The sequence below is a fragment of the Periplaneta americana genome, chromosome 10, assembly GCF_040183065.1.
Source record: "Periplaneta americana isolate PAMFEO1 chromosome 10, P.americana_PAMFEO1_priV1, whole genome shotgun sequence".
Taxonomy (NCBI): domain Eukaryota; kingdom Metazoa; phylum Arthropoda; class Insecta; order Blattodea; family Blattidae; genus Periplaneta; species Periplaneta americana.
This window is the reverse complement of record NC_091126.1, coordinates 4,065,838-4,082,163: the sequence shown is the minus strand read 5'-3', so window position 1 is coordinate 4,082,163 and position 16,326 is coordinate 4,065,838. Positions and strand designations below refer to the sequence as shown.

Sequence of the window (16,326 nt, the reverse complement as noted above, 5' to 3'; positions counted from 1 at the left end):
GAAATTATCAATTTGCCTTCAGTCTTATTTTCTAACATTCTGTCAGTATTAGCAGTTTATGTGGACATATGCCCTTTGTTTTATCACTATATAATGTACTGGAGAAATGATGTGTCCACTTAAGATTTTTATGCCCCTTTACTTAAACTAACATGTGTCAACACTGTTTTCATGAGGAAGCTTGTAAGATTTATATTTCCACTGTTGTTTATTCTAGAATATGGAGGAATATCAATGAGTTTTGAAAGGATTATATGATATTTTTTTTGTCCTAGAAAGAAATTGGTTCTTCTACAGTAGTATAAAAGCAAGCTCACAAGAAGTTAGGTAATATTTTTATAGGGGTATTTTCTGTAAATATTTATATTTTTAATATAAAATAGATATATTGGCTAACTCTACAGATTAAAATCATGATTTTGGTGACTGATATATATTTCCTACATGCAAGTGGGTCTGTATGCGTTATTTTGTTTCTACTACAATAACATTTTCTTCGAATTTCATTTCTCACAAAAATAATAATAATATAAATATGAAGGATATTGAATGCACTGAATTCCTACGAAATTTAAATTTGCTGTGATGACAATTGAATATTGTCGCCGCCGCCAGTCGGACTAGAGCAAATTTCCAGATAATAATATATTATTGCAGGAAAACGTCTGATAAAGATCACAAATCAACCCAAGGTCTATACTGTGGATTACAATCGAGACAAAACATCAGAAAGTAAAACAGCCTGAAGGTCAAGAAAGACAATAAAAAATAAAAACACATTACTAAAATCTTCCATAATGGTTCAGATCTGCAACAAAGAGCACATTTTGAAAACTGTTACTCCAAACTGTAGTGAACACATCTCCTTCGAAAGATGAAAAGTTGGTCTTTCTTCTAGGAGAAATGGCAATGCTAAAGTGAGTTCTTCACAACAGCAGTGCGTACAGAATGAATACTTCTATCAAATACTAGGCATCAAACGTTAATGCTAAAACTAATTGAAAGGAAGTTTACGCTAGGAAAACGAGACAACTTAATGGATTCTGGTTCCGAAAATATACTTTTTCAGAATAGGCCTACTGGGGCTCGGCACTCATGACAAAAGGATCGCATTAATTCCACAGCATGTCACCACTAAAAAATAAAAAGGAAATTTAAAAAAATTAAGGAATGTTATCCACGATTACAGTTTTGAGATCAATAGTTAGAGGATGCCTGTTTGCAAACACCTGTCTTCTCAGCAAATTGGATAAACACGATAAATTTGTTAAACATGTCATTAAGAATAAAGGGCAAAGCACTACTGAAACACCTCCAGCACCAGACGTGGAAAACATAAGTGTGAGTGAGGAAGAACGAAATGTAGTTGTGCCATTTATTTACTGAAGAGATGCAGGATAAATTAATACAGTTAATACAGATAAATAAATTAATACAGATAGATAAATAAATAAATAAATACAGATACATAAAAACACAAATAGAGTTAAACAATAATAATTATAAGAAAAAAGCTGAGTATATAATAATCTTTAATAAATTTTAGGATTGAATGCGCGGTAAGAACTCACATTTTGTCTTTCCCTTCTTATGAAATTCATTACCATTTAAAGAGTATGGTGTATGCTCAGGAATAATTTCTCACACCACACACAATCGGTGAAGATTGTCAGCGATGCTTGGGTTAGAATTTGTGGTGAAAAAGAGCGATGTTTTTATCAAGTCCATACTGGATACAAAAGTAACTCCAATCCTTTGAGAAGAAGGCAGATTATTTTTCACGGGGAGCAAAATAAAAATGAAAATAGACTGAATGAACAAACAATAAAAACAAATGGTTGTAGGTCGGTGAAATTCATTAGCAGGCATATCCCCGTGGTGAGTTCTGGGTTGATGCAGACAGTAACATATCTGGTACCGTTTATTTTGCATTCCTGCCATTTCCTGGAATTTAAAAATAACACTCCTTTTCTTTTATCTATCAATAATAACAAATCATAGCGGTCTGCATCAAGCGAAAACCTGCAAACATGCTTATCACCGGTTATTAATAGAGACAAATTTCGCTCCGGCGCCGGAGATCGAACCCGGGTCCCCTGTTCTACGCACTGGGCGCTCTAACCACTGAGCTACGCCGAGCCTCAATCTACAGCACCGGATCGAGTCAAATACCAAAGGAGAAAACTTCGATCCGGTGATGTGCAGCTCAGTAGTCAGAGCGCCCAGTGCGTAGAACTGGGGACCCGGGTTCGAGCCCCGGCGCCAGAGTGAATTTTTCTCCATTAACAACAAATGGTAACCATAACAGACAATTCTATAGCACCAAAAAATTAATATTTACGTAAGCATGCATATGTTAGGAAAATATAAGGTAATCGAAAAGAGCCCCTTCTGCGGGTAGGTTAAAAATGCCTCTAGGAGGTCAAAGTTCTTTTGTGCGAAACGTTGGCACATAATACAACTTTTGCGAACCTTTCAATTATAAATTTTGGAATTCCCTCCGCTTTTTCGATACGCCCTATTGTTCATATTACTTCACTCAGTCTTTTATATTGTGCAGTCATCAGTCTCTGGTTGCGACATAGGTAATATATATGAAGCGCCAGCAACTCCAAGTGCGGGAATGGCTCTGCCATTTGTTCCTTTGCAAGGCGTTCAGTACCCACATGAATACCTGTTGCTGCATTTTGCAGGATACATTGTAAGCGGTTGACGTACTCAAGATAGGAGACAAGTTGTGCCGCCAAGATTTCCTTCTCCTCCATGGAAAGTGTATGAAAATACACAAAACCAATAATTTTGTTGAATTGCATTCCGTTTCAGAAAATGGTCGGAGCCCTTGATTTGAATGTATGAAAATTTTTTCCAGATATTCGAAAGGAATATGTGGCAATGAAAATGAAATTCTCATTTCGCAGCTCCAAGTCAGGCATGCAAACGTCAGAGCTGCTTTAAATAGGAAGTACGACGCATAGCGCAAATCGCTCTAGTCCGGAGATAGCAAATATAAAACGGAAAGAATATCTTGAAGCAATCTCACACCATCGACAAAGGCACAATGAACCTCAAAACTAAGAAGAAGAAAATTAAACAGTAGAACATAAATTCGTATGTAGCATATTTTTGGATGAGTATGTAATGAAATTAGGTCTATTATAATAACATTCCATATAAGTTTTGGTTTCAAGAGATTTATTACTATGAACTTTTTACTATCGCCTTTTTCTTTAATCTGGACCTTTTCCTGTGGGCGTTTCCACCTATCACGCTAGTTTATTTCATGCGTAAAATGTTGTTATTCAGGTTTGTCGCGAAGTATAATGAAAGTGCAAAGTTAATGTAGAATCCATTTCAGGATTTATTAAAAACTGAATTCAATAACGAAATCGGAAAGTGAAATAACTAGCTAAGACACTTCCATTCGGAGTAAGCAACTGTGTTGTGTGTGATGTTTCGCCCACACAGATATTTGTAGACTCGGACAAGCACTCGACAAACTCATAACATCGCAAAAAAATTATCACGTAAACCAAAGAAAACGAATCCAGAACTACTTCACTATCAGAAGTTTTCATTTAGAGAAGATAACAAAGTAGAAATAGCCACAATTTTCCGATGCGCTACAATCTCCGAGCTGATGAGAAATGAGCCAACTCGTGAACTCACGGATATGTGCGGAGGTAGATAAACAATACATGAGCAAAAATCAATACAAAACAATTATAATTCCGGTGTTTTACTCTGCATTTAACGCTAACACGCCGAGGTACAGAGACTTGGGCTTGAGAATGCTGGAAGCAGTTTCTCTGTAGTGTAGACCATTTCTATGTTCGTATATCTTCATTATAACTGAGCTGCTTTTTATTTATCTCCTTCTGCAGTCTCCTTTTTTCTTTCTAAAGACTTATAAAGACTTAGAAACACACTGAGAGGTCAGAAGAAATATTGGACAAGTTGCGCTCTGCCTCCTTACTCAAGTGCGACGATAAAAATAAAAAGCTGATATCATCACTAAGACGACGTCGAGTAGAAGCTGCGGGCCGCCTCTCGAGCTGTCCGACGTCTCGCCACACTGATCCGAGCCGTGAGGGTAGCTCTCGCAATGCGCCTGCAACACACAACACAGAATGCATCAACTGGTCACAGCTTTGTGCTTTGCCTTGCGGCTACAAGATATTCGACTGTCTGTTGGGAAAAGTGAACAGACAATAGGCCCGAACACTGGGCCGGCTCGTTGTCCCTAGACCACGTCGTAACTAATCACGTAACAGAAGTTTCCGAAATGTCCGGTTATCGCTCTGCTTCCCTCAAAGTCTCGCAGCAGCTCAGTGCAACACTGACATCGGTCCCGGAGACATCCCGCGATAAAAATCAACGAGTTAACCTTCCTTCCTTTTTCCTGTCCTTTCCTTAACTTTTTTGTTACTCTACCTTTGGAATAAATCTTCAATCAATCCGTGGACGTGTTTCTCGTGCATTACTGTAAACATAAATGAAGAGGAGTATTGACATGTTCTATATTTCAGAGCCTCACTGCGAGTGAATCCTAACCGTGGGGTTCCTGCCACCATAGTTGAAGTCACCAAGAGTCATTGGACAGGAATTATAACTTGTGTAGCTAAGAAATACAATCACTAATATTAACTAGAGTATGGAGTGCAAACTGAAGCACAGAATAAAATGGATAAAATAACAGAGAAATTTCAATGAATACATGTGATCTGGAAAAATATATATAATATTCGCCTGAAAAAAAAAAAAAAACTTGCTTTTTAGATTTCGTAGTAAAATACGACTATTTTTGAGGAGGTAAACTTAACTTGAACTGGAAGCAGAAGAAATGAGATTTTAAGAGCTTTATGAGTTCTCAGAAGAGTAGATGAAGACGATTCACGACATGGAGAAAAAAATAAATGAAAACATCTTAGAAAGGGACAGCAGCATAAGTCAGCAAGAAGAGTGGTGAAATGCAAACTAAACAACCAGTTCATGAAAGACAGAGAACAGTGTGAATTCCATTTGTCAGAAACCAGAGTTTCAAGGAAAAAAAAGATAATTATGTGTTAATACAACATTCTGTATGGATGTGACACAGCTTGAAGGGGAGGTATTTATGTTATATGATGAAAAAAATAAAAGACGTTCAGCTCACATTTTTAAATACACATCAGTTATATGGAAAAGAATCGTGAGGAGGTTGCTAACACGCACACTTGCGTTAACGAGGTGGGTATTTGCAACCGTGAAGAGTAAGTAGAAGGACTGAGATCATTGCTTCACTATCCGGGACGTTCGAAGAAGATCACGCATCCAACTTGCAAACCAAATAACGTTGAATTACAGTTTTGTTCAATTCTTATAAACGAGACCGTTGATTGTAATTTTAATGAACACATCTCTCTAGATCGGTCACTCCAATTTCATGACTGAGCACATTTTTCACAAAATTTCACTGAATTAATTACAGAATTATTTCAAAATTAAGTAGATAGAATAAGTAGGTATTCTAATGTGGCCTATAATACAAGCTTAAAATATGTTTATAGAAAGAAGAAAACAAAAATATGGAGGGAGGGAGGGAGGAAGGAAAGAAAGAAATAGAGTGTAATGATAGACATAACGGCAATACAGACCAGAGGGAAATAGGCTACGTATAGAGAGAAGCTAGTGGTGTGCAGTTGATTACAAATATAACTGACAGAAGAACGGAAAGAAAAGGTGTACAAAATTAAAATGACTAAGGTTCATACAGAAATGACGGGCGCACTGATAAATGACTAAGGTTCATAAAGAACAGCCACTCCAGTTGTTTCAAACTCCATAGCCTATACTGAAAATGAAATGACTTTTGTCAACTTTTATTATCAGAATCAGTTTAGAAGATCGGTATCATTTTACAGAAAAAAAAACTGTTGAATAAAATGTATTATTATTGCAGAAAATAATGAAAAGTTTCCGTCACGAATGTTACAAGATTTGTGAACTCACTTCACATCTTATTAACAAAAAGTGTAAAACTCAGGTCTCTGCCTCAAGCAAAAAGAGATTCATTCTCATAGTGTCCATGTCAAAACTATACAAACCCCAAGGCATTCAATTACTTCACAAAAACATAATCGGTAACTACTTTATAACTGTTTCTTCCATGTCACGGACCTTAAAATCATTTTGTCACGGATGTTACAGATGAGTTAATGTCCTCCATTCTTCCAGTTTCAAAATAACTGTGATATTTCTAAGTCAAAATATTAATTTCAACTGTAGGATTGCTAAATTGTTATTAACCCAAACTACATAAAATAAATGGCAAAAAGTATATAAGCTTACGACAAAGTAAAGATTTCTTAATCCTGGAGCTCTGGAATTAATAGGGCAGACCCTCAAAACATTTCCTAAATAATAGCTTCTTCAAAAACATACATTAACAGCTGGTCTCTCTGAGTAAGTGCTGCAAACTTTAGGAAAACAAAATGAACTTATTATCTACCCAAGACCACTCAGATCCCATGCCCACAAAACTTGTAGCATATTTTCCCTCTGAATATTTAAATTCATAGCCTTATCTATGCCTTACACTCATAATAAACAAATATTTCTGAAAAATACTTTTTCATTGGAATTCCCAGTTTGCCTAGAATTGGTGAAAAATGACAGGCGTACACATAAATGACTAAGTTCTTACAGAAGTGATATGAATACACGTGGAAATGACTAAAGTTCATATACTGTAGACCTGACAGGAGAATAAATAGATATGACTAAGGTTCATACACAAGTGACAAGAATACATAGAAATGACTAACGGTCTTACAGAAGTGACACGAACAGATTACACATGGTAGTGAATAAGTTTCATACAGAAGTGAGAGGCGTACACATGGAAATGACTAAAATTGTTACACAAGTGACAGGAGCAAAGAAAAAAGGCTAAGGTTCTTACAGAAGTATCAGACGTACACATGGAGAAGACTAATTTTAATACAGAAGTGACAGGAATACACATAGAAACAACTAAGTTTGTTACAGAAGTGACAGGCGTAGCCTACATATAGAAACGACTAAGGTTCATACAAAAGTAACAGGGGCACACTTGCAAATGAATAAGAATGTTACAAAGTGACAGGCGCACACATGTAAATGAATAAGAATGTTACAAAGTGACAGGGGCACACATGTAAATGAATAAGAATGTTACACAGTGACAGGCGCACACATGCAAATGAATAAGAATGTTACAAAGTGACAGGCGCACACATGTAAATGAATAAGAATGTTACAAAGTGACAGGGGCACACATGTAAATGAATAAGAATGTTACAAAGTGACAGGCGCACACATGCAAATGAATAAGAATGTTACAATGTGACAGGCGCACACATGTAAATGAATAAGAATGTTACAAAGTGACAGGCGCACACATGTAAATGAATAAGAATGTTACAAAGTGACAGGCGCACACATGCAAATGAATAAGAATGTTACAATGTGACAGGCGCACACATGTAAATGAATAAGAATGTTACAAAGTGACAGGCGCACACATGCAAATGAATAAGGTTGTTGCAGAGTGACAGGCGCACACATGTAAATGAATAAGAATGTTACAAAGTGACAGGCGCACACATGTAAATGAATAAGAATGTTACAAAGTGACAGGCGCACACATGCAAATGAATAAGAATGTTACAAAGTGACAGGCGCACACATGCAAATGAATAAGAATGTTACAAAGTGACAGGCGCACACATGTAAATGAATAAGATTGTTACAAAGTGACAGGCAGACATATGCAAATTAATAAGGTTGTTACAATGTGACAGGCGCACACATAAACAACTAAGGTTCATACAGAAGTGACAGTCGTACGCATAAATGACTAAGTTTCATAAAGAGGGGACAGGAGTGGCGGCTCGTGGGTATTGAATACAAAAATAAACCAAGCAGCTTACCTTATTTAAAGATTAGTTCCATGCGCCTTGTCTTGCAGGTTGCAAACTTTTGATTCATCTTCTTATTAAAATCCGATATGTCGTTTAAAATAATCTTTACAATGGAAAACATAGATAATGCGGCCAGTCTCTCTTCTCTCATCGTACTTCTAAGATAGGATTTTACTCTCTTCAAACACGGAAAGCAATGTTCTGTTTCTGAAGTTGTCATTGGTATGGTGATAGCTATGCGTAGTAGTTTCACAACGTTTAAAAATGAGGCCTGCAAGTTCTCAGATAGAAGAAACTGCAAGAGCTTGACTGCGTCACTAATATTTCTGAATTCTTGTCTCTGATACAACACAGTGAGTTCCGTTTTTATTTTGTCTTTATCGAATATTAGAAAAAGCTTCACACATATATTTAGGTCATTTTCAGGAAATGAGCTTTTGTAGCATTCAAACTTTTCTTGACACAGAAGAGAAGATAATATCAGATGATTTATCAACTGGAATCGGGTGTTAGCTTGTGTGATAATGAGGTCACACACTTCCTTAGCTGCCGCAACCCTTGTCTGAATCCCTTCGATCTTACGACGCTTTTTAGGGTTTTCGTTTCCACAGATCTCGCTCTCAACTGTGCACTGTTCCGTATTTTGCCTCTATGGCATTAACAAATCTTGATATGCAGAGTCGGTTGCGAGTTCGATCCCGGCAATTAAGTGTGTTTAAATGAGACAGGCTCATGTCAGTAGTTTTACTGGCATTTAAAATAATCCTGCGGGACAAAATTCCGGCACAACGACTACGCCGATATAACCCCTGCAGTTGCGAGTGTCGTTAAATAACCATAATTTAATTTTTATATGCAGATTTGAACCTTACAAATATCTAACTGGCTATGTTGCAGTTGGTTGTATAATATATCTACATGATACATCATTAATGAAAAAAATAACTGAGCCAGAAATTGATTTCAGGATCTTCAAGAGTACGCACCAGGGCTCTTGCCCCATTTATTGTGATGTTGTTAGATGTTTCAGATTCCATTATGGTTTGAAAACATTCTAGCAATGGCTCCTTCTTCTCACGAACAACATTTACTTTTCTTATTTTAAAACTCCATCTTGTTGTCCCAGCTGATGGAATTGTCTTTGAAATACATTAATCTAATACAGACTGTGTGGAGATCGACAGAAGAAAGCAGGGATACTGGATAAATTAGCAAAAAATATGCGAACCTTTGCATTTGGTTTAGCGGCTCTTTCCATTATGAGATTCAACTGATGGGCACTTAATTTCACATTTCTCCTGAATTGTTAAGGTACTGAACTGAATAGACTGTAAACATTGTACAGAATTAAACATTGTTGCACTTGTTATACTCACAACATTAAAGAAAATGTATTTAAACTGCGCGCTACTGACAAACTTTTGCAAATTTTGCAGCGCCTGGAAACTCTGGATTCATGGCAAGGGGCAGCAGGGGGAGGGGTAAAACTAACGCGCAAAGCATCCGAGACAAGACTGGCAGCTCCAGGGGAGGAAATGTCTTCACCCTATATTCCGTGCACTACCGTCTGTATCTTTAAACTGCCTGCTCTATGCTAACCTTTCCGCGTAGCCAGTCACATCATAGATGGCAGCACCGAACACCGCAAGTCAACTATGTATATCTATACGTTCCACATAAGTATTATGTGTTTTAGCCCTTAATTAGATCATATTGAAGTGTATAAACTTTACGTAGATGTAAAATCTTACCTGGTAAATATAATAAAGATTCCTGAAGACCAAGAAACCCAGTTTATAACTTCAGAATCTTTCTGGACGAAGGTTTTGAATGGCAAACGGAACGGGACACTTTTTGCGTTCTTCTATTTCCTTTGTTAGCTAGCAAAGGTCTAACAAATTTCAGTACCGGTAACTCACTGATTATCTGTTGGTGATTTTGCTCCCCACACATCAGCAATGTGCACTGCGTTAATGGCAAAGTGACGTAAGTAGAAATAGTTTGCACTAAGCAGCTGGACTTTTTACAATAAGGCACAGCAGCTTCAACAAATTCCTGCAGGTGTTTGATTAAACCTACAAAGCACGGTTTAGGATACTTAAGTCCTCCTCTGTCCTGGTGACGAATTATGTCCATTAATGGTGTCGATACCTTAGGCATGGAAATATTGCTGATGCACATGTCCCAATTCACTCTTTCTTCTATCACGCGCACTAAATATCCACATACCAGAGCTTGTGAAACTGTTTGTAAATTGATATCTATCCTACAATCAGGAAGTCGAAGTTTGTCTAGAATACACAATACATGATCAGGAAGAACTTGGTCGGAACAATGATTTACGTCCCCATTGACAGAACTGTTGCCTTCTGAGTTGATGGCTGTCCCACAATAATCATATATATTGTTGGCGACATTTGCAGATTTCGAAGGTGTCATGAGCCCAGATTTGACAATTCTCTTGATTGCGAATGCTGCCGTACGTGCGTCAGTCATGTCATTGCTTCCACCACCCATTCTGACAGCACTAAATAAAGCTTCCACAGGATCGCTAGAGAATCTTCGAGTGAGGACATAAAAAAAAACCGTTGTCAAGAAGGTGGACTACACACCGAACCGTGGAATTAGCCGTAAACAATAGAGCTTCAGCCGTTTCCTTTGTTAGTCCTTGCAGACTGGCTCGTTTAGATTCAATTTGAATTTTCTCTATATAGTGACAGAAATCTTCTTTCAACCATTGTAGTCTTTCTTCATTTGCTGCATAGAAATGCATAGAATCAGGATTGTTTTGCCGTAGATGTTGAGTTTTATCACTTACATCATGCACTGTAAAAAATTTATACATGCATTTCATGAAATTTATTGTTGAAGTGGCGTCTGCAAAATTCAAATTAGTGACAAATCGAGTGTGATTGTCCTTCATGAACTCTATTGCGGCGGTCACCGCAGGGGAGAAAATCTGAATGGCAGAAAGAACATTCATCTTCTCGAAAGAGGTCGGTTCTATATGTTTTCTTGTCAAATATCGAACAGGCTTAACAGTCAAATCTTTCTGTAGACGATAAATTTCCTTCAAGTATTTTGAACTTATTATCCCTTTGCCATCAGCCATTTCCCTATCCAGAAATTGCGACCTCACATTTTTTATGATGTGACAATAATCGAAACTTAGAAAAAGTTGTCTCTGCGGATGGCAGGGATGTGGAACACAAGTTCAGAGATCACCATTACCAAAATGTTTAAACATAGAATGGTTGGTTCTATGGTTATCTGTCACTAATCTTACGACATGAAAGCCACAATCTTCTACAGCTCTGATTACTTTTTCAGTCAATAGAAAAAGATCAGGGCCCTGTAAACTCCTCAGAAGAAAATAAGCTGCTGGGATGCTGTACTTGGTTGAGAGTCCAGTCACGACAAAACAGAGTAATTTGTTTGCTAAAGTAGGATTAAGGCCAATACATTCATCATAAACCCCCTCAGCATTGACAACTCCGAAAAACTTATCACTCGCTCTATCATATAGCAACCTTTCTTTGATTGCCATTTCATCGGCTATTATAGATACTATCTTTTCCATTGGCTGGAGACTTTCACATTCAGCCCTAAGTCTGCATTTAATCAGTGGTGAAATTCCAGCATCGCAATCAGTATTTCCTATATACCTGTCTAAAGTGGAGCGCGAAGGAGCTGACAATAATTTGGAATTTCGGGCGTGTTCATAACCCTTTGGGGATATTGATCTCCACGCTATACAATAGCGAATCCTCAACTCTGACCATTCCGGTTTTTTTCGTCCAAAATTATTTAATTGGTCCATTAGATATACGGTTTTGATATCCTTTTTGCCCGCAGCATCTTTCAGAGCCATGACCTTATTCATTTCAATGTGACTATCTGACTGTTTTTTTTTTTTTTCGTTTTGAACATCATTTTCCAATTCCATAATTTTCTTTTGTAGCCTCAGAATTTTGGAACGAAGCCTATTAATTTCTTTCGTTTGATACAGACTTGCACTATTTCTTGTATCAATAATGTCTACTTGAATGGCTACGTCACATTTAGTGTTTGTAACTTCATCTTGGATATCGATTCTTGTGTCGTGAGAGATAGTTTCTGAAATAATCAAAGAGCGTACTTAAATTAAGAAATTCATACTTTTGTATTTAGGATTTTACATAAAATGAACATTTTTTTTATTAAATAGGCCTACATACCGTAGTCTATGTCGATGCGAATTTCGTTCTTTGCTCTGGAAACAGCAGGTTCCTTTCGCGGTTTCTTCTCTCTTGGTTGTAGGTAACACGGGTAATTTGGAAATTTGCTTGGTATGACACCAGGTTTTAAAATTTTCCTTGCACAATTTTCTCTACAGTCTTCTGTGCGAAAGTGGAAACTACAAACACGAGAATGGTCGGCGGGAATCCAACTACTACCCTTACACGCGCCTTGTTTAGAAATTGCCGAAAGCCACTTTTCTCGAAGTTCCTTAGCCGATGGTATCTCATGATATCCTATACCTTTAGACTGAGAACTTCGTTGGTTCGATTTACATAATGGCACACAACAATTTACCATTTAAAAAAACGAAAATAACACTAAAATAATGCATGCACAACCACGTGCAAGACATAAGCTATTAGTACTGATGCGGTGTTCACTAGTGTACTCTGACGGCAGATTGTAGAAATACTTCTGCACGCAACTTTCCATACAAAACTTAAGCATAGAGCAGGCAGTTTAAAGATACAGACGGTAGTGATTCCGTGTCTCTGGTTTCGCTCTGGCAGCACCAGGGGAGGAATTGACTTCACTAACGATTGCGTGCATGTTATTGAGAGGGAAATTAAAAAAAAATCGAGCCGCTAAATAGAGACTGTATAATAAATGTATTTCACAGCATAAAATGAGACAAGAGCCACAAATGTCTAGGGGTGCTGCAGCTCCGCAGCCGCCCCTGGGTGACAGGCGTACCCATCGAAATGACTAAGTTTCTTACAGAAGTGACAGACGCACAAATAAATGACTAAGGTTGATACAGAAGGGACAGACGCACAAATAAATGACTAAGGTTCATACAGAAGGGACAGACGCACAAATAAATAACTAAGGTTCATACAGAAGGGACAGACGCACAAATAAATGACTAAGGTTCATACAGAAGGGACAGACGCACAAATAAATAACTAAGGTTCATACAGAAGGGACAGACGCACAAATAAATGACTAAGGTTCATACAGAAGGGACAGACGCACAAATAAATGACCAAGATTCATACAGAAGGACAGACGCACAAATAAATGACTAAGTTTCTTACAGAAGTGACAGACGCACAAATAAATGACTAAGGTTCATACAGAAGGGACAGACGCACAAATAAATGACTAAGGTTCATACAGAAGGGACAGACGCACAAATAAATGACTAAGGTTCATACAGAAGGGACAGACGCACAAATAAATGACTAAGGTTCATACAGAAGGGACAGACGCACAAATAAATGACTAAGGTTCATACAGAAGGGACAGACGCACAAATAAATAACTAAGGTTCATACAGAAGGGACAGACGCACAAATAAATGACTAAGGTTCATACAGAAGGGACAGACGCACAAATAAATAACTAAGGTTCATACAGAAGGGACAGACGCACAAATAAATGACTAAGGTTCATACAGAAGGGACAGACGCACAAATAAATGACTAAGATTCATACAGAAGGGACAGACGCACAAATAAATGACTAAGGTTCATACAGAAGGGACAGACGCACATATAAATGACTAAGGTTCATACAGAAGGGACAGACGTACACAGAGAAATGGCTAACGTTCATACAGAAATGACAACTTTAAACATACAAATGACTGAATTTAAATACTATTATAGTCACAATCATGCCATGGTATGAAAGAAAAATTTCATAACCTCGAGCGGGATTATAAATTTTTCTTTCATACCATGCCATGATTGTGACTATAATAGTATTTAAATGCATTAATATGTCACATCAACGGACGATTATACGTCACCAACATCGTAAAGATGAAGATTACATTTACATATGACTAATGTTGTTACAAAAGTGACAGGCACATTCACAAGTGACTAAAGTTCATACAGATGTGACAGACTCACACATAAATGACTAGGTTCTTACAGAAGTGAAGACATACACACAGAAATAACTAAGTTCCTTACAGAAGAGATAGGCGTACTCATATATAACTAAGGTTCATACACAAGTGACAGGCGTACACATGGAAATGACTAAGGTTCATACAGAAGTGACAGGCGCACAGATAAATGACTAAGGTTCATGCAGAAGTGACAGGCGTACACATAAATTACTGAGTTCCTTACAGAAGAGATAGGCGTACACATAAATAAGGTTCATACACAAGTGACAGGTGTACACATGGAAATGACTAAGGTTCTTACAGGAGTGACAGGCGCATAGATAAGTGACTAAGGTTCATACAGAATTGACAGGTGTACACATCAATGACTAAGGTTCTTACAGATGTGACGGGTGTAGCCTATACATAGAAACGACAAAGATTCTTATAGAAGTGAGTGGTGTACACATAGATCCGAGTGATCCAGGCTTTGTGCCAAATGCCTATACTTACTTGCTTAAGGAACACAAGGGTTCATTGCCGCCCTCACACAAGCCCACCATCAGTCCCTATTCCGAGCAAGATTAATCCAGTCCCTACCATCATATCCCACCTCCCTCAAATCTATTTAATATTATCCTTCCTTGGTCTTCCCGAAGGTCTTTCTCCCTCAGGCTTCCACTAACTAGATTTAATAGTCCTCAATATGTTCGGTGAAGAATACAATGCGTGCACTTCTGGGTTGTGTAACTTTTTCATTCTGCTGTAACTTCATCCCTCTTAGCCCCAAATATTTTCCTAAGCACCTTATTCTTGAACACTCTTAACCTCTGTTCCCCTGTCAAAGTAAGGGTCCAAGTTACACAACCATATATAACCGGTAATATAACTGTTTTATAAATTCTCTCAGCTTTCTCGAGAACAGACTGGATGCTTCTCAACCGAATAATAACAGGCATTTCCCATATTTATTCTGCGTTCAATTTATATTTGTTACTGTTGCTCCAAGGTACTTCAATTTTTATATTTTTCAAATGATATATTTCCAATTTTTATATTTCCATTTCCTTCTATGTTCTCGTCACGAGACATAATCATATATTTTGTTCTATTTTTAGGTTTACTTCCAAACCTATCTCTTTACTTGCTTGAAGTAAAATTCCCCTGTTTACCCTAAACGTTTGTGGATTTTCTCCTCACATATTCACGTCATCCTCATAAACAAGCACTTGATGCAACCCGTTCATTTCCAAACCCTGCCTGTTTTCCTGGACTTTCCTAATGGCATACCCTAGAGCTAAGTTAAAAAGTAAAGGTTATAATGCATCCCCTTAATTTAGCCCGCAGTGAATTGGAAAAGCGTTAGAAATATACTGGCCCATACGGACTCTTCTGTACGTTTCACTGAGACACATTTTAACCCAGATATGCCTCAAATATTTTTTTTGCAATGTTTGTGTATTTTAGAAATTACATTTAGTGCAGTATATATTTGAAGTACATCTATGGTGACGAAACATTCTAGTTGTAACTGGTTGAGGTAGAAACAGGTGTCCTTTTAAAAGGACAGTAGGCATATGAGCATACATTTTGAGGAAGAATTGTAAACTTTGCTTACATGAAAGGAAACATTGTAATTGTTATTTATTTATTATTATTGTTATTATTATTATTATTACTATTATGATTATTATTATTATTATTATTATTATTATTATTATTATTATTATTATTATTAACAAATTATTACGTTGTTATTTTATTATAGTTTATTATCATTAATAATATTATTCTGAAGAGCGAAGCATTGTGGCTACATTCATTTAAACTCTAGAATGTTATCATCATTGAACAGTACCGTACTGCTATTGATACGTTAAAAATACGTAATGGGCTAAAAAATGTTGAAGTTTCGAGGAAGAGGTAATATTGGGAGAGAAGAGACGATACATATAATGAAACAATTGCTGTGGCAATATCGAGAGACAGGTTTGAATTCATTTTCTCAAATCTACATTGTTACGACAATGACAATTTAGATAGAAAATAAGACCTCTTCTAAAAATAATAAATGAAAAACAATAGAAACTTACAGCATGTCCAATCAGTTCCTCCCTCCAGAACATCACCAGTCTTCCACTTGTAAACAGATCTTGCTGTGCAAATCTGGCTTTCAGGTATAGCTCCCTGTGAAGCAGATTTGAATAATTTCAAGGGAAAAACTGTTCCGGAGCCGGGTATCGATCCCAGGACCTTTGGCTTAGC

The 16,326-nt window shown here is 37.2% G+C and overlaps 1 protein-coding gene across 2 annotated transcripts in view; it reads right to left on the bottom strand.

Moving 5' to 3' along the window:
* The window catches only part of LOC138707394 (uncharacterized), a 447,965-nt gene that overhangs the window by 31,953 nt on the left and 399,686 nt on the right, over positions 1–16,326 (bottom strand). The window contains exon 6 of one of the 2 annotated variants that reach the window (XM_069836756.1): positions 3,974–4,108. The exons of the other annotated variant lie outside the window; for it this stretch is intronic. Coding sequence (XP_069692857.1) covers positions 3,974–4,108 — 135 coding nt within the window. The remainder of the gene's footprint in view (positions 1–3,973; positions 4,109–16,326) is intronic. 2 annotated transcript variants of the gene reach the window in all.